Below are 25586 nucleotides of genomic sequence, written 5' to 3'. Positions count from 1 at the left end.
AAGCAAATAAGTTAATAGAATAGCTTCAGGATTAGTATGGACAAACCTCCTACTAGATTGATGACTTGAAAAATAATAAGTACAACGAGCTAAATAATTAATCAACTTAGTTACATATCGTTTGATAAAAAAAATAGAAACTTTATTTAAAGAAGCAAATTGTATGAACAAGTACTTGATAATTAGTTTTAACAACTACTTGAGAAAGATCTTAATGTTTGATGCAGGTAAGAATTTTGTTGAGATAGACTGTTTCTGTTATATTTGGTTGTACATAATCAGATTACATCTTTGATTTTGCCTCAATGACATTATACTACTACCATTCTCACTAACACTGAAGCATTTACATTGATCTTAATCATATGTATCGTCTAATGCTTGTTACTAACAACAACAGAGAAAGAAGTAGCTTCTCTATATGTTAGAACCATATTTTTGATCATTTGTCTATTGATTAAGATAAGCAATAGTAGTAGAAACAACTCTATTAGCACTTTTAGTAATTTTTAACATTTCTCAAAAGTATTAGTAGTTTAATACTATCACAAGGTAATATTTTGCAAATGATTACATTTTTTTCATAATAATTATTAAATATGTAAGATTCGATACTTAATTATATTAATATAAGTATGATATCTCATTAGAGTGTTAGACACGTACCATTAATATCCTTTGGCATTTATCTAAATTTAATTCCTTTCATTTCTAGGATATTGTTAACTATATGGTGTCTATATAACAATATTGTAAAATCTTCCTCAAAAATAATACTTTGTGTAAATTTTTTAAAAATTAAAATGCTAAATCTCCATTATTCCATAACAGTGAGTAGTGACCCATGATATGACAAACAATAATATATAGGCTATTTATAATTTTTGACCCTCAAACATATATGCATTATTTTGCTTTTAAAATTTTTTAGTCAATTAAAAATGATTATTCAACTATTTTCAGTGTTACAATTAGATGATCATCATGTCACATTAATACTACATGTGTAATTTAAAATAAAAATATATATTTTTAAAGAATTATTAAACTAGCTAAAAATCAATTAAAAGATAAAAAAGAATTTGACAGTAAGATAATTTTAAAAACTTTTAAATTAACTTTTTAAAATTAATTAATATATACGGACGAGACAATAGTGTAAATAATTATATTATATCGTTATGTTTGGCCACGTATGACAAACGTAATAAAAGGATCACTTTACAATATTGTGATTAGTTCAGTGATTACATTTAAGAGGCTGAAAAATCAAGGAGTACAATAATATATAATCATAATTTATAAGGCATAAAACTTTTTTATTTATTTATGATCAATAAAGGTAAAAATCTTAAATAACCTATGATCATAATTGGGTGGGTGTATTAATTGGTACAACAAGAAAAATTTAGGTTAAATCAAAATTATCTTTTAATAATATCTACAATGTATATTAAAAGATAATTTTAATTTTTGAATAATTTATAATGTTTTTTTTTTTTTGAAGAAAAGAATGAAACTTTTTATTAAAAGCAACAATCAGCAGCCAATAACGGCAACAAATCAGAGGGACAATTGTCCTCTCTAATAATACGGTCAGGGAGATAACAAGACGCTCTTGCAAGCCAATGAGCGACTACGTTAGCGGACCGTTTTACATAACAAATAGACACATTTCTTAAAGACGCCAACAGATGACGGCAGTCATGAATGACATTACCATATGCAGAAAACATTTCAACAGAGCTATGAATAGCTTTAACAACATTTACACAATCGGTTTCTACATCAGCTTGAATCTGAGGATGTTTCTTGAGCCAGCTAAGGGCTTCTTTCACGCCAATCGCCTCTGCCAGTTCAGCTCGCACCAGACCATTGACACAGCAGACATGAGCCTCAACCAGAGCACCAGCAGAGTCCCGAGCCACGAAAGAAAAACCAAACTCAGAGGTGCTGTCAAATATTGCAGCATCTGTGTTAATTTTGATCCTATTTTGCATAGGTTTAGTCCAATGCTCACTCACTCTATTAGCACCATCAGCATTTAGAGTGTCCGAATGATTATCGGTATGAGCCGAATTCCAAAGATCAAAAAGATTAACTGCAGCAATAACCACATTGAAAGCAGCAGGAGTGGCCTTATTCCAAACTAACTCATTCCTCACCTTCCAAATTTGCCAACAGATAATACTAACAATCCTTATAACTCTGTTTGAGAAGTTATCAAAGATGTCAATCATCCATTTTAAAAAGTCACCATTAGCACCTGGAATATGACCTTCATTGAGAAAAGACCAGCAATTTTTGGCAAACGCACAGTCCGCGAAGACATGGACCACGGTTTCTGGTGCATTTCTGCACAAAGGGCAGGTGGTGTCGATGTGAACTCGTTTTGTAGCCAGCATAGTATTCGTTGGAAGGCAGTTTACTAGGGCTCTCCATAACAAATTTTTGCACTTCGGAGGGATCTTCAGGTTCCATAGTTTCCTCCAAAAACCAGAGTTACTGTCCTCAAGGTTCAAACCAGCAAGCTCCAACTGAAGAGTGTAGGCAGACTTGACAGAATACCTACCAGTGGATTCCGGAGCCCAGTACCATCTATCAGGAAAGCTTCTATCACTGAGAGGGATACTCAAGATGAGATTAATGTCTCTCGGTTCAAACATATCTTCAAGAATCTCCTTATCCCACACTTGTTCCCCTGGCACCATGAGCTGATCGACTGTAGCATCGGCCAAACCAGGATGTCGAGAAGTGATATATGGATTTGCACGGTCTGGGAGCCAAGGCTGAGACACAACTTTAACCAACGAACCAGAGCCAATGCTCCAACAACAACCAGTTTTTAAGAGATTTTGTGCTTCCAAAATACTTCTCCACACAAAGCTAGGATTGTTTCCTAGTGTAGCAGTCATAAAGGTATCATTGGGAAAATATCTTGCTTTGAAAACCCGAAACACTAGGCTGTGATCCTCTTGTAAAAATTTCCACCCTTGTTTGCCCAACATGGCAATATTAAATTCATGCAATCGTCTGAACCCCATTCCTCCCCCAAATTTGCTTCTAGCCATACGATCCCAAGCCATCCAAGAGATACCCCTCTTTTTTGAAGATTTTGAATTCCACCAGAACATACTCATCATTCTTTCAATATCCTTACAAATATCCAAAGGAATAAGAAAGACACTCATAGTGTACGTAGGTAAGGCTTGAACAACAGTTTTAATCAGAATTTCCTTACCCGCTCTAGACAACAAGCGCCCATCCCAACTTTGAATTCGCTTTCTAATCTTCTCTTTCAAAAAACCCAGCAAAGCCTTTTTATTTCGCCCCATAGTATTAGGCAGCCCCAAATAATGACTATCTAAACCAGCTTCATTAATGCCCATAAAATCACAGATAGTATTTCTAGCCTCAGCATTAGTGTTCGCACTAAAAAAGATAGACGATTTATCATAGTTCACTTGCTGACCAGAGGCAGCTTCAAAAATAGATAAAAGCTCCATAATAGAGCCAGCTTCCCTCTCATTAGCCTTGCAAAATAAATAACTATCGTCCGCAAAAAACATGTGCGAAATGGAGGGGGCACCCCTAGCCACCTTACACCCATGAAGCCGTCCTTGAAACTCAAACTGACGAATGAGAGAAGAGAAACCTTCAGCACAAATAATGAATAAGTAGGGTGATAGCGGATCTCCCTGTCGTATGCCTCTCTCAGGAATAATCGGGCCTACTTCTCTCCCACTGGAAACAATAGTATACCTAACCGTAGATATGCATTCATAGATCAGACTAATAAACCTTGAATCAAAACCCATTCGCAACATAATAGCCATTAGAAACGGCCACTCCACCCGATCGTATGCCTTACTCATATCAAGTTTAATGGCCATGAAGCCTACCTTCCCTTTTCGTTTCCTTTTTAAATAATGCATCACTTCAAAAGAGACTAGGATATTATCAGAAATTAACCTCCCGGGAACAAACGCACTTTGGGTCTCAGAGATTAAAGAATTCAGCATATGTTTCAGCCTATTAGCGATCACTTTTGTCACAATCTTGTAGACGACATTGCACAAAGCAATAGGTCTTAGATCCCGCAAAGAAGAAGGACTTTTCTTTTTGGGAATAAGAACCAAGTTTGTATCATTAATGCCCGAAGCAAGAGTCCCTGTTGCAAAGAATTTTTGAACCTCCATCACAATGTCATGCCCAACAATATGCCAGCTTTTTTGATAAAAACCTGGGTTAAAACCATCTGGGCCAGCCGCTTTATCCGGGTGCATTTGGAATAACGCACTTCGAATTTCTTCAGGACTAACCGGTAAGAGAAGCTCATTATTCTGCTCAGTGGAAACAGAACTACGTACCCCATCAACCACACTATCTAAATCCACATCAGAAGAAGAGAATAAATCATGAAAATAGTCAGCTATTACCTCCGATAAACCGCTGTCCCAGTCCACTCTTTCTCCATCATTATTACAAAGGCTTGTAATAAGATTGTTTCGTCTCCTGGCACTAGCTGATGCGTGGAAATACTTGGTGTTTTGATCCCCTTCCTTAAGCCACAGTTGTTTTGACCTTTGACGCCAATAAGACTCCTTCATCCCAAGTAACTTAGAAAGTTGATCATTAGCTTCTTTATAAGCCTGGCACGAGACAACATCTCTCTTATTTTTCAGCTGTTTGATGTCCTTCTTACATTTAGCAATTTGGTTCTTTAAATTTCCCAAAATATCATTCCCCCATTCTGCCAACTTCTCGCCACAAAAAGACAATTTATCTTTCAATTCTACTCCCCCTTGAGACTCCCAACAATCCTGAATAATTTGGAGACACATAGGATCCTTCAACCAAGCATTCTCAAATCTGAATTTACGCTTACTAGGAGAAGGAGCATCAGGATTAAGCATCAAGATAATAGGGCAATGATCAGAAGTGCTCACCTCGAGATTAAATAGTTTTGCCATTGAGAAACACGACAACCACTCTTGATTGACCAAAGCCCGATCGATACGCACCTCCACCCACTTGTCGGTCCCTCTACCACGCTCCCAAGTGAAAGGGTAACCTTCCAAGCACAAGTCTTGAAGTCTTCCAACAGAAAGAGCATCATTGAAACCTTGAATAAGCGAAGCAGGGTACGGACGCCCACCACGTTTATCTTTAACATTGCAAACATTGTTCACATCACCCATAATACACCAAGGGCCCTCAATAGAAGCAGCCAAATCACAAATTTGCGACCAAGTTTTATGTCTTAAATTTCGGTTTGGCTCCCCATACAAGCCTGTAAAAAGCCAAGCACCCCCTCTTTCCAACTTGACAGTAACATTAATATGGTTATTTGAGAAATCAACCAAAGAGACCTCCTCATTATCCTTCCATAACATAGCTATTCCTCCCCCCCTTCCTTGTGATTCCACAACAAAACAGCCATCAAAATGACACTGTCTTTTAAGTCTCTCAACTCTATCCCTCTTACATAGCACTTCACACAAGAAAACAATATTGGGCTTCTTTTGGATAATTAAATCCAAAATGAACTGAAAAGCCCGAGGGTTCCCAAGCCCACGGCAGTTCCAACTTAGTATACTCATTGCTGATGGTGGGCCATAACATCGAGGCCCACGGACTGCAAGTTTTTTGGAGGCCCTTGCTTAACTTGGCCCATTGTGACGTTAATCTCAGCGTTATCAATTTCCCCATTTGGACGTCTTCTTTTTGTATCCATAAATAATACTTCCTCATGATGAGCATCCACCCTCTCTCCCTCCCCAATCGTTGATTTGTGTAATTGGCTGCCATCCTTAAAACCACCAGCTGTATTCAAATTAGGATCTCTATTAGTTGCACTATTAAAGTCAATCCCCTGATTCGATCCACCAATTCCTCCATAAACTTTTCCTTGATTGCCTATCACAGCTATCTCATTCAAATCCGCCATTACATCATCTTTATTCTGATCTACCGTATCTCCGTACTCCACCTCCGGTGATCCTGCACCGCCTGGCCGAAGCCATTTCGAACCTATGGAATAGTGGTTTGACTTTATCGGGTTAGCACGCATCCACTCCCCATACGGTTTAACAATATCAGCAATCGGTTTCACGAATAGCTCTTCACAAAATCTTTCCGAGTGACCAATAATCCCACAGATGAAGCAAAAAAGAGGAACTCTTTCATATTTGAAATTGACCCAAAACCACTCCTTACCCACAGTTCTGACTTTCATCCTTCTCTTCAGCGGTTTTTCAACATCGATAGTGACTCGTGCCTTCAAATAACCCCGCCAATTGCCTTTAAAGTTTTTCTTATCAGCTTCAAGGAATCTGCCCACGTAATTACTTGCATCTCTCACCAACCTATCAGTGCGAAAACCTGATTTAACATCATGAAGCTGAACCCAGATGTCCAACTCTTTCAGAACGATTTCACGAGGAATATCCCCTTCCTTGAGCCTCTGGAAGATCAGAACAACCCTATTGAAGGTCCATGGACTTCCCTCAATCACTCTAACAATATCTATTTCATGGAAGAACTGGAAAAGAAAACGATTAGACTCTAGGAGTTTCACATACAAACCTCTCTTAGGTCTCCATAGGGCTGCCAATTTATTTTGCATTGCATCAAAATCAATTGTCTGATCTGTAATAAACCTCCCCACCAAGGCCCAGCGCGCATCAAAAGAATCCTCATCATCCCTATCCTCCCCTTCATAATTGATACCTCCCTCATCCTCCTCTTCAAGTTGAATATCCGCATATTGACGTTCCAGGTCTTCAATGTTATGACTAGAAGAAGCCATTCAATCCAAAGACTTAACAGGAAAAAATGGAAGAAAAAGACAAAAATCCACTTAACCAGAAAAGACAAAAAGACAAAAACAACTTAACTTTGTCAAAAGACAAAAACAGAGAGAGAACTCTCAAACCTGACCGCTTTTCTATATCATAGCTAACTCTTCACCCCACTTAAATTGAGCTTTACATAATTTATTGTACTTGTACTTGCACTCATATTTTTTTTACAAGCGTTGAAGACTATAGGTGTTCATCTAATTCACTCCATACTATCATTACAAGAAATGTAACTTTTGCCAGCACAAAAATTGGTATTGTGCTGGTAAAATAGAATTTACTTCTAATGTGTTGGCAAATCAATGTTGGTATTAGAACTTTTGCCAGCATAAAATGAGAAGTAGCGTGCGCTAGCAAAAATAACTTTTTCCAGCGCGTAAATGCACTGGTAAAAGTTAGAATTTAGCCACAGCAAATGTACGCTGGTAAAACTTTGTCCTATTTTTCAACGCAGTTTGTGAAATGCACTCGTAAAAGCTACTTAATTTTACCAGTGCAGTAGCGAATTGTGCTGTAAAAGTAATATTTCTTGTCTCATAGGGGACTAGCTTTGGTTTTGGAATAATTGCTCGTGATGATAAAGGTCTTCTTATTGAAGGTCATACATATTTTTTCCATAGCCAGGTCTCACCTGAACTAGCAGAAAGAATGAGGATTTAAGAAGCGTTGAGTTAGATCAAGAAAAAATAATGGCATAATGTGATTCTTTATACAGATTGCTTGACGATACAAGCATTACAGAGCTCAATTAAGATGATCTCTATCTTTGGTCAAGTAATTAATGATTATAATAAACTTTTATTTGATTGTTTTGAGAAATATTTCTATCTTTTTATTAAACGATCAACTAATATATTGGCTCATAACTTTACTAGAGCCTCGATATTATATCCTAGTTGTGTTTTCAATTTAGAAGATATTCTAACTGACTTATTACCTTGTTTGGTAACTGAGATTAATGATTAATAAAATATCAAATTTCCATTCAAAAAAAATTGGGCACACTTATGGTGTAATTAATTTCAACCACCCAATTAAAAATAATATAGCTTGCCTTGGCTAACATTACTCTAATATTATGCCTTTCTAAAAAAACATTAGTATATTATCTATAATATGTATATTTTGATTGAAATGTTGATGTATTTAACTACAAAAACTGCTATTTTTAGTGATAATTTTTTAATGACAACATAATTTTTTGTGACTAAATATGACTTTTAATTACAACAAAATATTACTTGTGACTAAAACATAGTATTTAGTAACAAGTTGTCACTAATTTAGTTTAAGTCACAACAAGTATTGTGACTAAAAATACATTAGTCACAACAAATTGTAATTTTTGTGACTAGTATTTTTAGTCACAACATATAAGAATCATAATTTATAATTAATCATAATTTTTTCACTTTTAATCACAAGTTTTGTTGTGACTAAAAGTAAGATTTTTTGTAATGATTATAAGAGAAATAATGTTAAAGAGTATCAGTAGTACCTAGCACCCTCATATATATCAATACCATTATTGGTCTAATTAAGTATCGAGTTTCATATAATTTAATGTAATAATTTTTAAGGAGTATCGCTAATCACTCGCAAGTGAAAACCAATAGTACTTTATAACAATGCTCATACTATATTATAAGAGAAATGCTAAAGGGCACCAGTGGTGCTTAGCACCCTCCTATGTGTCAATATCGCTATTGATCCAAAATTAAGTATCGGGTCCCATATAATTTAATATAATAGCTTTTAGAGAGTATCGCTAGCAAATCGTAACGCGACATGTCGAGAAAGGTATTAGGCACCAGTTGGTGCCTAATAGCAATGCTATCATATTATAATGTAGGCACGCATATAAATGTAATTTAATTTAATTGAGTTGGGAAAGTAATTATATGTAATCATAGCTTTTCAAACTTAAATATTAATAATCTAATTAATTTTTCATTAATTAGTACTTTATCATGCTAAATCTTCCAAATTCAAATTGAATAATACGTCAAAAAGTAATAGTTAATTAATGCAATATTTTCTGTCAAAATGATATAATTATACGTATATTAATTAAAATGGATTTTTTTTTTTATTTTCACACTTAATTTGTATCCATTTTATTTTTATTTTTACAAAAATTTATATAAAAATTCACATAATAACTAACGAAGTAATCTTAATTACAACTAAAATTCACTAATTAATAGGAAAAAGTTGAATAATACCTAGCTATCAAGCTTGATAGGGGAAAGCTGAATATACATAGCTATATACTTTCGATTATATATCAACTAATAATAATAATAATAATAATAATAATAATAAATCTATTAATTAACACAGAAACTATTATATGGAGTATATATCCGCATGCAGTGTTAAATACGTACGTACTAATTAATATAAACACCCTAATATGTTTTTTCAACCAAAAAAAACCCTAATATATATATGTATAGAATTATTTTCAAAAATTTCAAACTCAAAACTAATACATTTATATAATTTATATATAAATACTAATTTGTTCTGGAAACAAATTATAACAAAAAAAAAAACACCCACACTCCAAATCCAAATATAGATTGATGAAACCAATAGATCTCAAAAAGAAGCAAAAATTACAATATATATCATATATATATATATATATAAAAAAATATATCTATGTATCGATCGGTTCGCATGCACCACCAAATTATAATTAATTAATATTTTCAGCGTTAATTATGCACAGGTGGGCGCCTGTGGGGGGCCGCATAATCCTCCGACCACCACGAAGGCGGCGGAAGTGGCCGCGGCACTAGTACTACCTCTTCATCAAGATCACGGCCATAATGAATATCATCATGATCATGTAATGATGATGATGATGATCTTCTTCCATGTAGTACCACTTCTTTCTGATGTTGATCATGATGATGATGATGGTAATTATTCTCATTATCTAATAACCCCATATCATGATGAAAACCTGTTGTTCTAAACTAATTAATTATTTCGATATACTATATATATAGTACTTTTTAAATTAATTTCTAAGATAATATTTAAGGAAAAAATACATAAAACTAGCTAGCGTTATATATAGTTAATTATATATAAATTAAAAAGAGTAGTATATAAAATTCTTACCTGAAAAATGAGTAGTTGATCTGGCTGAAGATACTAAAAATAATGTCTGGTATTTGCAAAGGAATAATAATAAGATCAGAAAATTCATCATCAAGATATATATATCGATCGACTTATAATAAGTACAACTACACTAGATCATATCATATATATATATATATATATATATATATATATATTTGTTCCAGTTGCAAGTTGGTGGCCCATTTATGTATTTATTTTATGAATATATATATATATATATATACATATTTATTTTATATATATATGCGTGATGATAAAAGATAGGGATAGGGTTAATTAGATATCCATCAATAGCTAAGAATATCTTTATATATTAAAAGTGCCTATTTAACGGCATTTCTTAGTTTAACAAAATATACTTAAAAATAAAAAGAATATTCTGTTAAATTTAACATTTGATCTCCCATTAATAAATAAATCCAAAAAATTAAATAATCTTTTAAATATTAATAATCTCTTTTTAAATTAAAAAAATCATCTTAACCATATATCTCTCTAACAAACCTATCTTGGGAGAATATTAATAATTTTTTTTATTTATTTTTTAAAAAAATCTTTATTTTTTTTATTCCGATGCATAATGTGATGTTATTCTTTTTAATTGCTTTATTAATTTCTTTTCTATTCTAATGTGAAGAAATTTTTAGCAATAGAGTCATCAAATGTAGTCCAAGTGTTGCACTCCATAATCTATATATCTATCTATAATATAGGTCAATACTCTTTTTTTTTAACCTATTGATTATACACGTATAATTATTAATTTTAATTGATGATAAAATTTAACTTTTCTATTTTTCTATTATATAAGGATAACTATTTTTTTTTTATTATTATTATTTTTTTCACTATGATGTTTGTAGATATTTTTTTTGACTAAATAATTATTAAATATTAAATAGATTAATTAAAAATATCTAAATCATATACTATTTAAATTTAAATTTGATTAGATTTAATTCTGTATCTACTTTCTCATTATTTGTAATTGTTCTAAATCTGATCGTGCAAACTCATATATTAAACACAATACTCCACCTTGAAACCGTTCTCTGTTTTTTTTTCTTTCTTATTGGTTGGTGTTAATTCGGCCCGATGATTCAAGTGTCATGGTTTAGCAGAAATACCACTTCTATCTTTGTGTGATTGCAGATATATCACTTCTGTCATTGACCCACTTTTTAGCTTTATAAATGCAGATGTTCATATAATATTAACACTTTACAGAATATTTATAGATATAAACTTACATTACAATGCTCTGTTAAAAAAAGAACTAAATAGAATAATCTACTACTCCAATAATAAATTTATTTACAATTTTATAATTACACTAATATTATTTTTAATACATTATTAAATAATATTTCAAATATAAATATTTAATTTTTTCAAACAAAAAATTTGAAATCTTTAAAAATAAAATATATTCAAAATCTTAAAAAAACTAAAATCTTAAATAAAACTATCAATACGTGGCTCGGCAAGTACATTCACCTAGTAAATATATATATATTTATATACATCATGTTATTACCTAATTAAGACTATTGAAAAGTATATAATAAGTTAATTTCATAAAATATTATATGATGTGAATCTCTGCTGCAGGCATATATATATAAGCAAACTCAAAAGAGAGTATTTTGGTACATTTTTAATGAATTTCGGTATCGAATATTAGTTTTTAGTTTTGTTTATATATATAAATTTATATAGTCGTTTTACTTATTTACTACCAACTAGCTACTAATAAATTTGTAAAAAAAAATAAATAATTTACAATATTAAAAATAATAAATTTTAATATTTTGTTATAGTGCGATAACTATTTTACTATTTTATTTCGATATGATAATTTACAGATAATGTTAAATAATTAAGCACAACATACACTAATAATATGAAAAATAAATAAACTAAAACACTTTCTTCTATGTCAACAAACAAAATACTAAATTAAACTATCTTTTATGAAGGTGTACGTAATATAAATTTGTGCTGTATTTTTTATATGGATTTAAATTAGATAAATATACTATACGTGGGGTTTCTTTTTGTTTCTTTCTAGCTCTAGCTCTAGTTAATAGCTATATAATTTTTTTTTCTTTTTAGAAAAGGAAAGGGTATTTTCCATGTCATGAACGTGGTCAATGATCTTGACATAATATTAATATCATTTAGATTGGTAGAGAGGTGACTACATAAATATATAAATAAAAGTGATAACCTAAAAGATATATGGACAGATGCAGAGAATTGCATAAAAGTGTTATTAATTTATAGCTTCTTTTTACTACTTTATGGCCATTTCCTCACTTGCAATTATATATATCACACCAAAAAATTGTTACAGCCTTTTATACTTTTTGTTACTAAATGTTATTTTCAGTTAAAAAAATTACTTATTACTAAAAATTGTATTTAAATATAATTGTCATTAATTTAATTTTAATTACATCAAATATTACGGCTAAAAATACATGAGAACAAATTATAATTTTTGTTATTAATACATTTAACTAACTTTTTATATATAATAATAATAATAATAATATAAATTATATATGTTTAGTTATAATTATTTTTTTAATTTAACCATAAATTTTACTCTAAATGAAAGGAAGAAGATATTTTTAATTTATATAGATATCTTATATTATATAATCAATCATTTAGTTCCTGCATGGACCACACAAATTAATCTTAATTAATATATAATTATTCTCATCTATATAAAAAGATGCGTACGTTATCATTTATATGTTGTGTTGATGTCTAATCAGTATCTTTTAATTTTTAGATCAATTGCATATATAGGCACTGATCAGGAAGATGAGCATGTAATTACTATCTTCTTCCATGTCAAGTACAATAAAATTAATTAAATGGAAAAATAAATTTGACCACATTGACAATGACATCTTTAATTACCCCCTTGAATTAGTTAAACAACAGTCAACTAGTTACAATCTCTTGAATACTAACCAGTGCAATATTAGGTTAATACTTGCCCCCAAACCACATAGAACATTGATTCATTCCATCCTCCCAATGTGGTAAAACTCTCAGGATCTCTCAATTAAATTAGGAGGGAGCTTCTTTTGTAAAATTGCACTACATTTCCTCTTGTGTCGGTGCTTGTGCTTGTTGACCTAACCATTTTCTTTAACTGACTTCTGTTAATTCTTTCCACTTCTCAAGGTAATTGCCTTGTATTTTTCTTTTGAATTTACTTATGTAGTGCTTGGAAAATTTATTATCTATTTTAGCAGCCAATTGCCCTATTTGAATCTCAATGTTTCGAATAGAAGACCGGGTTTCTACCATGAATTGGCTTATTGCATCACCTTCCACCCAAAAATTGTTGTTGTTGATTAGTGGGTTAAAAATTTTGTTGTTGTTGTGGCCTATTACTGGAAGAAACCTTGTTTAGGTTGATTATACAACTGCCCTTATTAATACTGACGACGTCCATCAAGATAAGTATATACTCACAATCTTTTGAGTATCCATAAGCTTGAGCTTTCTCCATCGGTAAAATATTCACATATTAATTAACCTGGCAACTGTCATAAGGGTGAGACCCTCCACATAACTCATAAATCACTTGAGCGTAATGCACTTGAGTTATCATCATCTTGGTCAAGGCTTTTACTTGGTATGTTAATTTAGTGATGGCATCAACTTCATGTAAACCCGCCACTCTCTTCGATTGGCTTTTCTCACTTGGCCATTGTTGATTATTCATGGTCATCTCCTCAAGTAATTCATAAGTCTCGTTATCACTTTTCCTCATAAGAGCCCCATCAGAAGCAACATCTATGAGTGTGCGGGGATTTCTAGTCAACCTATTGTAGAAGTTTTGGACCTGCATCCACTTCTCAATCTTGTGATGGGACACATTCTGATCAGGTTTTTGAATCTCTCTCAAGCTTTATAAAGAGACTCATTGTCGTGCTGGATGAAATTGTTGATCTCCAATCTCAGGCTGATAACTTTGGCTGGAGGAAATAACTTGAAAAGGAACTTCAGAGCCAGATCCTTCCATATGTTGATTGAGTCAGGTGGCAGAGACACCAACAAACTCTTTGCTCATTCCCTAAGTGATAATGGGAACAAGCCCAAGAGATAATGGGAACAACCCCAAGCGAATAACATCATAGCTAATTCTATTCATCTTGAATGTTTGACAAAACTCCACGAAGTTAGCTAAATGCATATTTGGATATTCTTATGGTATTTTCTCAAATTGGACTGTGGATTGAACCATTTGAAGTATGGCTGGCTTAATTTCAAAATTATTGGCTTTTATGGCATGTGGTCTTATACAAGACCGAATGTCTGTGAATGTTGGTAATATAATCCCTCAAAAAGCAGTTAGGTGAATTACGACCATTAGCCAAATCTTCTACGACACCCCCATTATTGTTGTTATTAGCCATAACCGCTTCTTGTTCAACCCTTTCAACAACTCTTTCTAACCTCATGTTTTTTCTGTTTTGTATGCAGGTCTTCTCAATCTCAAGATCAACATGCACTCTTGCACTTGGTCCTTGACGTCGCATAAACCAAAAGTACCTGAAATAAGATAAGAAGAATTTAAGAAAAATAAGTTTGCAAGAAGTAGAAAAAGAAACTAAAGTAGAATTTAATCTAATTATTATAATATTTATTTAAACAACTCCCTAATAACGGTACCAAAAATGCAACGTCCCCGCTTCAAGCCTCCATTGGGTCCTTACACCCACAGAATGAATGGCTCTTATACACGAGTACGCCACTCTGGCTACTTCCTGGATTGATGACTGACCCTACAGACCAACACGAGTGTTTCCAGCGTGCTTTGTCCTCACTCACACGCTTCCTAGGAAAACTTCCCAGGAGGTCACCCATCCTTGAAATTGCTCCAGACCAAGCACGCTTAACTGTGGAGTTCTTTCGAGATGGGCTACCGAAAAACAAGATGCACCTTGTTGACATAGGTAGTATCAATCAATCCATTTAAGCTCTCTTCAACTGTGCAGTCCCATACCTACACAGTCTCAGAATCATCCCACTTGGCCTTCCCCAGGCGATGTGGGATTGCACAGCTTACCCGGTATTTCCCTTTACGGATCACAGGACTACTGACTGTTACGAAAATTATAAACTTACTCAAGTGCACGTATCAAGCGGACTCACACAAGTGAGGTCAAATTATAGGGAATCGAAATTGAATACCATTAAATTAGATTTATATTTATATTTGGGTAATCGAAATAATATTGGAAAGAAAAATAATAAAAATTGACAGAAAACTTCAAGAACAATTCCCTATAATTGAAAACTTCAAGGTATAATGGATGAGAGATTAGGGATATAAATCTAGTTGTTTCAATTACCTAATTGTCAATGCTATTTATTAATCTTTTTTCTTTAAGTGATGAAAAATTATAAAAATAGCCCTAACTCTTTTCAGATGATTAATGTCCTAAATTATATATCATCTATTGCATATCTGAGATAGAATAATATATAATTTACATTAAGAAATAATCTAAGGGTCACACAAGCTATGTGAATACTCTCGTTTCACATCAAATCTATATTTGTTCAATTAAAGCATTCATAATATTCACTTTTCAAATTTCATATTAGGATCATAAATCATATTAAAGGTGGTCAATCTAAAACATGTATTAACACAAATATGAACAAATCAAAAAGATCCAGAGAGAAGAAAAAGCAAATCATATTAACATATTAGAATAAAATCAATCAACATTCATTATATTCTTAAATTGGAAATTAATTCATAATACTTCAACAATCAAATCTATGTTTAAACTAAAAATAGAAATTAACATAAGAAATAAGAAGGGAATAGAAAGAAGCTAGATGGAGAACTTGATCAGATCGCCACACTCGTTTCCCAAGTTTTCTTCTTTTATTTTTAGGGTTCTATTTCTAAATAATTACCATAAAAATTTGAAATCCTCTTATAGAAATTAGTTTTACGTTCAATTCAAAATAGCCAAATTACAAAACTGTCGTTAAGTCCCCTACGGAACACCTTATCGCAACCACAGATAGTCTAGTTGCGACGACAATCTCTAGTCGAAAATCCATGTTTCTGTTAATGATCTCGCCGCAACCATACGGTATTCTCATTGCGATGACAATTAGTTGCGACCAAATAATAAGGGCTCTTCGTTGCGAGCAGGGCCGATCCCGTTTTGAAATGGGCCATAAATATAAAAAAAAAAAAAAAAAAAAAAAAAAAAAAAAATTGGACTCTTACTATAAATATAAATGGCATGTTTATTTATTTTTTTTTTAAAAAAAATCTCTATATTTTTATAAGTATTTTTTTTATTTGAGCTACTAAAATGAGTGGGCCCTAGGCGCGGGCCTAGCCCGCCTTAGCCTAAGACCGACCAGACCGACCCTGATTGCGAGCTTCAGGAATTTCAACTAAGATTTTTTTTTCTATTTCCAACTCGTCTTGCCTCTTCGATATTGGACAGATTTTACACTTCAAAACTACGGAATCCTAAACTTTAAAACTCCGAAAACCTGAAATCAAGAAAAATTAACAAGCGTAAAATCATCCTAAAAGTAACAACAAAGAAGAAAAATAACTTTAAAAATGACCTGAAAAAATAATCTATCAGTTATATATATATATATATAGCCAAACAACACTTGCAGAGAAGGGTACATAGTACGAATAAAGAGATTACACATAGGAAAGGAATATTGCCCTGAATACAATCAGGAATAACATAAAGTTGTTAGGACAAATGATTAGGCAATCAACTTAGTTACTTAGGGAGATTCTCTCACTCAATCCTGCTCTGCTCTACCACCTCAGTAGTGAATTCCAAATTCTCTAACACAAGACAGTAATATTGTCGAGGTGCAAGACCCCCTTGCTAGATTAACTCGATCTGTATTCTCTTATGTATTCTTCTATTGTTGAAGATTGAATAAAGTTTAACCAAAATTAAGATAGTTCTTCCCAGGAATTAATCACCACAAAAAGGTGATAAACCTCGTTAAAACTTATCACTATTTTATTCAGTTTATTCTGCATTTATTTTCTATTTTATGTTATTATTTGATTTAGCTATTCTAGCACTTTAGTTCATATTTTATTTAATTGATTTGATTCTTGATAAGTGTTAATTCACACGTCCCTGAAGGGACTTTGAATAGAAAATACATTGTAATACAAATTCTCTTATTCACAAAAAGTTAAAAATAAAAAAAAAATAATGAAAAATGAAAAATAAACTCTAGCATTTCTCGGCTAAACATATAATTAAATGCATGCTGGCACCTACAGCTAGTGATCAATTTTTGGGCCGAGCCTATACTTGTTTTAAGTTGATTTGGATTTTTATTCATAGATTCTTTTAAGATTTCAAACTTGCAATTTTGACAAAACAAAAATGCATATTCAACTATAGTTTGACAATCTAAAATAAAGGGTCAAGATGCAAAATGATCCTAAATTTAACAATTAAGTTAATAAATGTCTCATTTTGTAAAAAAAATTAACAAAATGTCCATTATGTTAAAAGTTTGATGATAAAATTACAATTATAACCTTGAATAATTAAGTGTTTGGTATAGTTATTTTGGACAATAGTATATCGTTTTTTATGTGCAATTGTATATTAAAAAAAACTGAAAGGTAATATATTAGTTTAAGATTGTAGTATATTATTTTAATGTGCTATGGTATATAATGAACGAAAGACGGAAATTTAAAAATGTGGAATATTAAAATAAGGTTGAGGTATAGTTATATTTCACTAGGAAATATTGTCTTTATGTTCATTAGTATATCATGAAGGAAAGAAAAAGAAAAAAAAAACATGTGGAATATTAAACTAAATTTTTGGTATGTATATATTTTTTTTCCACTATACAGGTGGTATATTAATTTTTCACTATAATATTTATGTTTATGATTGCAGAATATAGTTTTTATATGCTATTGTATATCGTAAAAAAAAATCATTTAATAGTATATTAGTTTAAGTTTATGATATATTCATATTGGTCTAAGGTATATCGTTTGTATGTTATATTATATATCATGATGGAAAGAAATAAAAATAAAATTAAAAGAATACATATCAGTAAAAAAAGAAAAAAAAAGAACATAATAACTCATATTACTCTAAGGTACAGTCAGGCCCGGCCCTGGGCATAGGCGGGCTAGGCCTGTGCCTAGGGCCCACCTATCCCAGGGGCCCAAAAAAAAATTTACCTTTTAAAATTATACCATTTTTTTTTACTGAATTTGAAAAATACCATATTTTTTTTCTAAATAAGGGCCCAAAATAATTTTTTTTTCTATGGCCCACTAAAAGTCAGAGCCGGCCCTGGGTACAGTATTTGTATATTATATTCATATTACTCTAAGGTATTTTTATAATACCTTTTATATAATAAAGGATATTTTAGGTATTAAAAAGTAAAAAAAGACATTTATTTAATTATTTAAAAAAAAAAGACATTAACTATCACTAAAGTTAGAAATAAGGTTATTTACTAACATTTCTCTAAAATAAATCCTATCACCCTTTCATCAAAAAATAAAATAAATCCATCCAATCAAATTTTGTGATTCTTTTTTATGAAATTATTCTCTCTCATTCATTTAATCCTCAACTGACTCTACTTAGTTTTATAATTATGGGTTCTCTTTAAATTAATATTAATATATAATATAAGAAAATAGAGTAAATTAAAAAAACTGAAATTTGCCTATTTTAGTATTAACTTGATTAGAAAAGAAAACAAAGGGTCTTGTGATAGCCCTTAAAACTCGTCGAGGCAAACATGCATGACCGACCGTCAACTGTCTCAACCGAAAAAATTAACCAACCTCCAAACTCAGCCATGCATGCATGCACGTACAACACCTACGTACTTAATTACCTTTGACCACTCAAATTAACTTTATAAAGTCCCATAATTTTCATCTCCAACATCTTCATTCTTAATTTCTTCCATCTAATCTATCTGCAGTACTGTTAATTTCTCTTTCATATTATTTTTTAAAGAGAAAAACTACTGCAATAAATAAATAAAAAAAAAATTAAGAATCCCTCTATCTCTATATTATTATTAATAATATTACCTTTTTTTTTAATTTATTTTGTTCATCTTCTAAAAAAATAATAAAATTAATATAATGGCACGCCAAGTTTTTATTACCCTAGCTCTTGTCGTCGTGGCGGTAGCCGGAGTTGTAGCCGAAAACAAGGCACCGGCCACCAGTCCCACCGCCTCGCCCTCTCCAAAATCATCTCCCTCACCTTCTCCGCCGGCCGCTTCACCAAAACCTAGCTCCGGTAACAGTACCCAAGCTCCAAAATCCTCACCAACAACCCCAACCACCGCTCCGGCTAAGGCTCCATCCTCTTCATCTTCGCCCTCGGCTCCTTCTCCAAAGTCCTCCGAGACTCCAGCATCCTCCCCTGACTCCTCCTCCTCCTCTGAGACTCCGGCTTCCTCCCCCGAATCCTCTGATGCTTCTTCTCCTCCCTCTCCTGGAAGCGATGACTCAGCCGTGTCACCGGCCCCAGCGGAGGAAAACACTGGTATCTCCGATGGACCCTCCCCCGCCGAAGCTCCAGCTGCAGATGGTGGAAGCAACGGCGCCGCCGCTCTCGGTGCCTCATCAGGTGTCGTGGCGGTCGGTGTTGCTGCCGTGGTTGGGTTCTTTGCTTTTTAATTTAATTAATTAATTATTAAAAAAAATAAATTAGCAGTTGCATGTGTGTTTAACATTTTAATACTTAATTAGGGAGGAAATAATGATCTTAATTAACCTCTATAATATATATTATATATTAGAGGTAATAATTAATGTCTTTGATGATGATATGAGTACGTAATTAATTTGATTCTCTTGTTAATATAATAAGAGAATATCATAAACACAATCCCCTCCCCTTTTAAGTTTTTTTTTTTTTTTTATTAAATTCTCTTGTTAACAAATTTTACATTAATTACTCATAAATTGTAATCGATCGTTCGTTAAATTATAATTTTAATTTATGTCATTCATTTATACAACATTTTGATAAGAATTCATTTTCGAAGCTATATGTTCTTAATTTTTTTTTTTTTTGAAAGGAAATTCAACTTTATTTATCCTTCAAATTCAGCTACCACACATGGAAGCAAATCAGTTGGGACATCCCCCATACTGAAAATACGATCAGGATGTAATATAGATGCTCTAGCAAATTCATGAGCGACTACATTAGCTGACCGTTTAACAAAATTAAATGAAACATTTCTAACTTGAGTAAGTAAACTCTTACAATCACTTATTATTTCACCAAACAAAGAATTTGTATGAATGTTACTTCTCAAAGCTTGCACAACCAATAGGCAATCGGTTTCAATGATGGCCCTTTGTCTTTGGTGCGTTTTGAGCCAACTAAGAGCCTCTCGGAAGCTCATAGCTTCAGCCACCATTGGATGAACAACACCACGAATCAGTTTTGTAATAGCAGTCAAAAGAAAACCATTATGATCTCGAATTGCACATCCCAAACCGAAATGGTTTTGTTCTTCAAAGATAGCCGCATCAACATTTATCTTGATACTATTTTCCTCAGGTTTGACCCATTGCTCCGCCCCATCCATAGCCTGTAAACCAGACCAAGATGTCTCAATTTGAGACTTTTGAGCAATATGCCATTGATCAAGAAAACCCTTTGCTGAAGCCACTATAGTCGAAGCACCAACTATCTTTTTCTGCCATATACGATCATTCCTTGCTCCCCATATCGCCCAACACAGTGTTGCTATCAATTTCCTGGTTTCAGCCGACTGGTTTTGAAAGGCAACAGCACACCAGTCGATAAATGAAGTCCCAGCCACAACCACTGTGCCGATTCCCACTCTGTCCCACACCTGCTGCACAAAATTGCAGGAAACTAAGCAGTGCAATATTGTTTCTGGCTCTTCATTACAGAGAGGACAAAGAGTACTAACAGCCACTCTTTTCACCACCAGCTGAGTCAAAGTAGGGAGACAAGCTACACCAGCCCTCCACACCAAATTTTTAACTTTTGGTGGTATCTTTAACGCCCAGAGATGCTTCCAAAACGTTGTACCAGCCCCCTCAACACCTCTCCCTTTTTTTTCCTGCAACAGTTCGTACGCACTGCTCACTGAGTACTCACCCGAGCCTTCCTTGGCCCAGCAAAGATGGTCCCTAGCAATACCAACTCTAATGGGCACTTTAAGTATGAGGTCTTTATCTCTTTCCACAAAGAGATCGTTTAGCACATCCATATCCCAATCTTGACCATCCATACTAATGATGTTGTTCACTTTGGCAAATTGGAGAGTGGGGTGGTCTGTAATGATATAAGGATTATTAGGATCGGGAAGCCACGGTTCATGCAGAATATTGATACTTGAACCATCACCCACACACCATCTAACCCCCTCTCGAACTAAATCACGAGCCTCCCACACACTACGCCACACAAAGCTTGGGTTATTACCCAATTCCGCATTGAAAAAACTTCCTCTAGGATAATACCTTGCTTTAAAGATGCGAGAAGCAAGAGAATTAGGCCTAGTTAAGAACCTCCAACCTTGCTTTCCAAGAAGAGCTAAGTTGAAATCTCTAAAGTTGCGGAATCCCATTCCCCCATTACTTTTATGATTACACATACGATCCCAAGACATCCAAGAAATGCCTCTAGAATCCCCTCCTGACCCTTTCCACCAAAACTTAGCTAGTAAACTCTCAATATCTCTACTTATTTCCCAAGGAAGTAAAAAGACATTCATGGCATAGCTAGGAAGCGCTTGAGCCACAGATTTTATTAAAACTTCCTTACCAGCCCTTGAGAGAATCTTTGAGTCCCACCCTTGAAGCTTACGTCGCACTCTATCCCGAAGATAACCCAGAGCAGCTGTTTTATTCCTACCCATCGTACTAGGCAATCCTAAGTACATACTTCTATCATCCGCTTGGCTCATTTGTAGGAACTGATTTATACTAGCTCTACTCAGATCATCAGTGTTCACACTATAAAAGATGGATGACTTACTTGAGTTGACCTTTTGACCCGAGGACAGTTCAAACTTTCGGAGAAGATCACGGACATGAGAGGCCTCTTGCATTGTTGCTTTACAATAAAGGTAACTATCGTCGGCAAAAAGCATGTGAGAAACTCTCGGGGCTCCATTGGAAACCTTACACCCATGAATCCAACCTTTAGCTTCATAATTCCTTATCAAAGAAGTTAAACCCTCTGCGCAAATGATAAAAAGATAAGGAGATAACGGGTCGCCCTGTCTAATACCTCTAGAAGGCAGAATAGGACCCATTTCACGTCCTCCATGTGTCACCATATACTGAGCAGAAGTTACGCATTCCATTACCAAAGATATCCATGCATCACAGAAGCCAAGCTTTGATAACATTTTCTCCAAGAAAGTCCACTCAATACGATCATACGCTTTGCTCATATCCAACTTAAGTGCCATGTAACCCTCTTTCCCCTTCCTTTTCCTTTTAAGATAGTGTAGGATTTCAAAAGAAACAAGAATGTTGTCCGAAATGAGCCTACCCGGGATGAAGGCACTCTGAGTTTCTGAAACAATATCATGCATCTGATGCTTCATTCTATTAGCCAACACTTTAGTAATGGTCTTATACAAAACATTACATAACGCAATAGGCCGAAGATCACTCATCCTTTCAGGTACTTTCTTTTTTGGTATAAGAACAACATTCGCCTTACTACATCCTGTCTCCATCTTGCCTGTAAGGAAAAAGTGCTGAACGAACTCCACTACATCTTTGCTGACAATATTCCAACACTTCTGAAAGAAAGCAGGTGTCATACCATCGGGACCCGGACTTTTGTCTGGATGCATGCCAAAAACCGCTGCCTTAACTTCCTCCTCTTGGATCGGTTCGAGTAGTTGTTGATTGAGCTGAGTCGAGACTTTTTGCTGAACGTTAGCTAGCACTTCATCACATTCCACGCCCCCAGTATTGAAGAGATCAGAAAAATAATCTACCACAACTCCTTCCAAACCCGAACCCCATTCTTTCCAAATGCCAGAATTATCTTTCAATTTCGCAATCTGATTGGTACTCCTTCGTTTACTAGCTGCCCGATGAAAATACTTACTATTCTGGTCTCCTTCCTTTAACCAAAATTGTTTTGCACGTTGCTTCCAAAAAATTTCCTTCTGGTCAAGTACTAGAAACAACTGCTTTTTTGTCTCATTATACCTTTGAATAGAAGCCTCATCCCTTTTGTTTTTCAACATTTTCAGATCATTTCTACACCTCTGAATCCGTTTTTTAAAGCAGCCCGTAACACCTTTTCCCCAAGTTGCAAGTTTGGTGGCACACGCATCAATCTTAGAGAAGATGTTATCACTTTCATGTTGGCTCCAACAGTCATTCACAATTTCAAAGCAAAAAGGTTCTTTAAGCCAAGCATTCTCAAACCGAAACCGACGTATAGGAGACACCAAAGTTTGAGTTTCAAGCTCCAAATACAATGGGTTATGATCCGATGGAGAGGTCTCTAAATTAAGAAGCCGAGTATTAGGGAAGAGTTGATACCATGTTGATGAAACAAGGGCCCTATCCAACCTAACCTCAATCCAGTTATTAGAGCCTCTTCCTTTTTCCCAAGTAAATTGATACCCAATGAGCTCAACATCACTCAAATTACAACTGTGTAAAGTACGCTCAAACCCTTCAATTAACCAATTCGGATACCGATTACCTCCTTTTTTCTCACTTTGACTTAGAATATTATTTAAGTCTCCAATAACACACCATGGAGTATTAGTGGAGTTAACTAGAGACTTAAGCAAATTCCAAGACTCTTCACGTTGGCACCGCCTCGGTTCACCATAAAAACCCGTCAACCGCCAATGATCACCCCCCTCTTTTTGAATTACAAAATCAATATGGTGTTGAGAGAAACCAACTACACGGCCCACATCTTGACTTTTCCAAAACAAAGCAAGGCCCCCACTTCTACCTTGGGCCTCAACCGCAAATACACCTTCGTAATCCAAATACCGACCCACATGATCCACTCTTTTTTTTAAACATTTAGTTTCACAAAGAAAAATAAATTCAGGTTTCTTTTGAGACACCGTCTCTTTAAGGAATTGAATTGTCCGTTGGTTCCCAAGCCCCCGGCAATTCCAGCTTAAAACATTCATGGCTCTTGGCGGGTCTGAACACCAGAACCCGCCCCAAAATCGTTTTTTCCATCACTATTTTCTTGAACTTCCAACAAGTCTTCTACAATGTCCATAGGCCCAATATTACCCAGCCCATTACTATTCAGCCCACTATCCATTCCCATATTAACTCTTTTTCTTTTATTTTCAAGAATAAATAATTCCCCATCAGTATCTATATCTCTATCCACATCACCCTCATCAACATTCTTTCCCTGATTAGAACCCGAACCCCCATTCATAGCCATATTTTCCTCCACAATATTACCCATATCACCTCTAATCAATCTTCCATCTAATCCCTTTAAGTTTAGGAATTTGAGAATTAATTACCCGATTTCCAGCGATCCCAATTGACTGTCCTCCGGCATCTCCCACCGTAGCTTCTGCTTCAGGCCGCCGGCTAGAGCTCCCTCCTTTCGCCTGCAAACCTTGCTTGAGCCACCTTGCACCGATGGTATGCTGCCTTCTTCGAGCAACCGCCTTCAGTTCTAAGTTATACGGTTTCGAGATCAGATGCAAAGGGGTGTCAAAGAGTTTCGGACAAAACTTCTCCGAATGGCCGAGTATCCCACAGATGAAGCAAAAGGTGGGTAGATCTTCGTATTTGAAATTACAGTAACAAATTTCCCCCCCTCTCTGTTCCAGTTTCATTTTCCTTTTCAGCGGTATATCCACCCGAACAGCCACTCTCACTCGAAGATAGTCTCTCCAAATGCCCATGAAATTGTTCTTGTCAGCCTCCACAAAGGTTCCCACATAATTGCCTATGTCCTTGACCACTTTTGCAGACATAAAACCGGTCGTCATACCATGTAGTTGAATCCAGAAATCGATTGTGTTCAGTACAACACTTCTAGGTGCTTCTCCAATCTTCAGTCTTTTAAAAACCAAGGGTGCTCTGTCGAAAGTCCAAGGACTGCCTTCTGTGACTCTATCGATATCGACATCATGGTAGAATTGAAATAGGTATAAATTCTGATCTAACTCCTTCACATATAAGCCCCTACCCGGTCTCCACAATGACGCCATTTTGTGTTGCATAGCCATGAAATCAAGCGCCCTATCCGTTAAAAATCTACCCACCAAACACCACCTATCGTCAAAGTCCGAAAGCTCTGTTTCCTCAGCTTCATATCGCAATCCCCCATCGTCCTCATCTCCTTCCAAGATAATCTCAAAACGTCTGCCATTCTCGACATCCATGTTATCCTGATCCGCCATCAATCAAAAGAACTAACAGTCTCACAGATACAATAACCAACAGCAAAAGACAAATAACATACCCTGATTCAAAAGAAACCAGACACA

At 34.2% G+C, this 25586-nt stretch overlaps 1 protein-coding gene across 1 annotated transcript; it reads left to right on the top strand.

Moving 5' to 3' along the window:
- The first annotated feature begins 19021 nt into the window (after positions 1 to 19021).
- Positions 19022 to 19969, top strand: LOC115700329 (classical arabinogalactan protein 6-like). Its single transcript, XM_030627899.2, has one exon. The coding sequence runs from the start codon at positions 19216 to 19218 to the stop codon at positions 19756 to 19758; it is 543 nt and encodes a 180-aa protein (XP_030483759.2). The 5' UTR covers positions 19022 to 19215; the 3' UTR covers positions 19759 to 19969.
- Positions 19970 to 25586: the final 5617 nt, after the last annotated feature.

Source organism: Cannabis sativa, chromosome 8 (genome assembly GCF_029168945.1).
Source record: "Cannabis sativa cultivar Pink pepper isolate KNU-18-1 chromosome 8, ASM2916894v1, whole genome shotgun sequence".
Taxonomy (NCBI): domain Eukaryota; kingdom Viridiplantae; phylum Streptophyta; class Magnoliopsida; order Rosales; family Cannabaceae; genus Cannabis; species Cannabis sativa.
This window is presented reverse-complemented; position numbering and strand designations above follow the sequence as displayed.

Excerpts from the sequence above, each read along its gene's own strand:
- LOC115700329 (XM_030627899.2), top strand. The coding sequence starts at position 19,216 with ATGGCACGCCAAGTTTTTATTACCCTAGCTCTTGTCGTCGTGGCGGTA.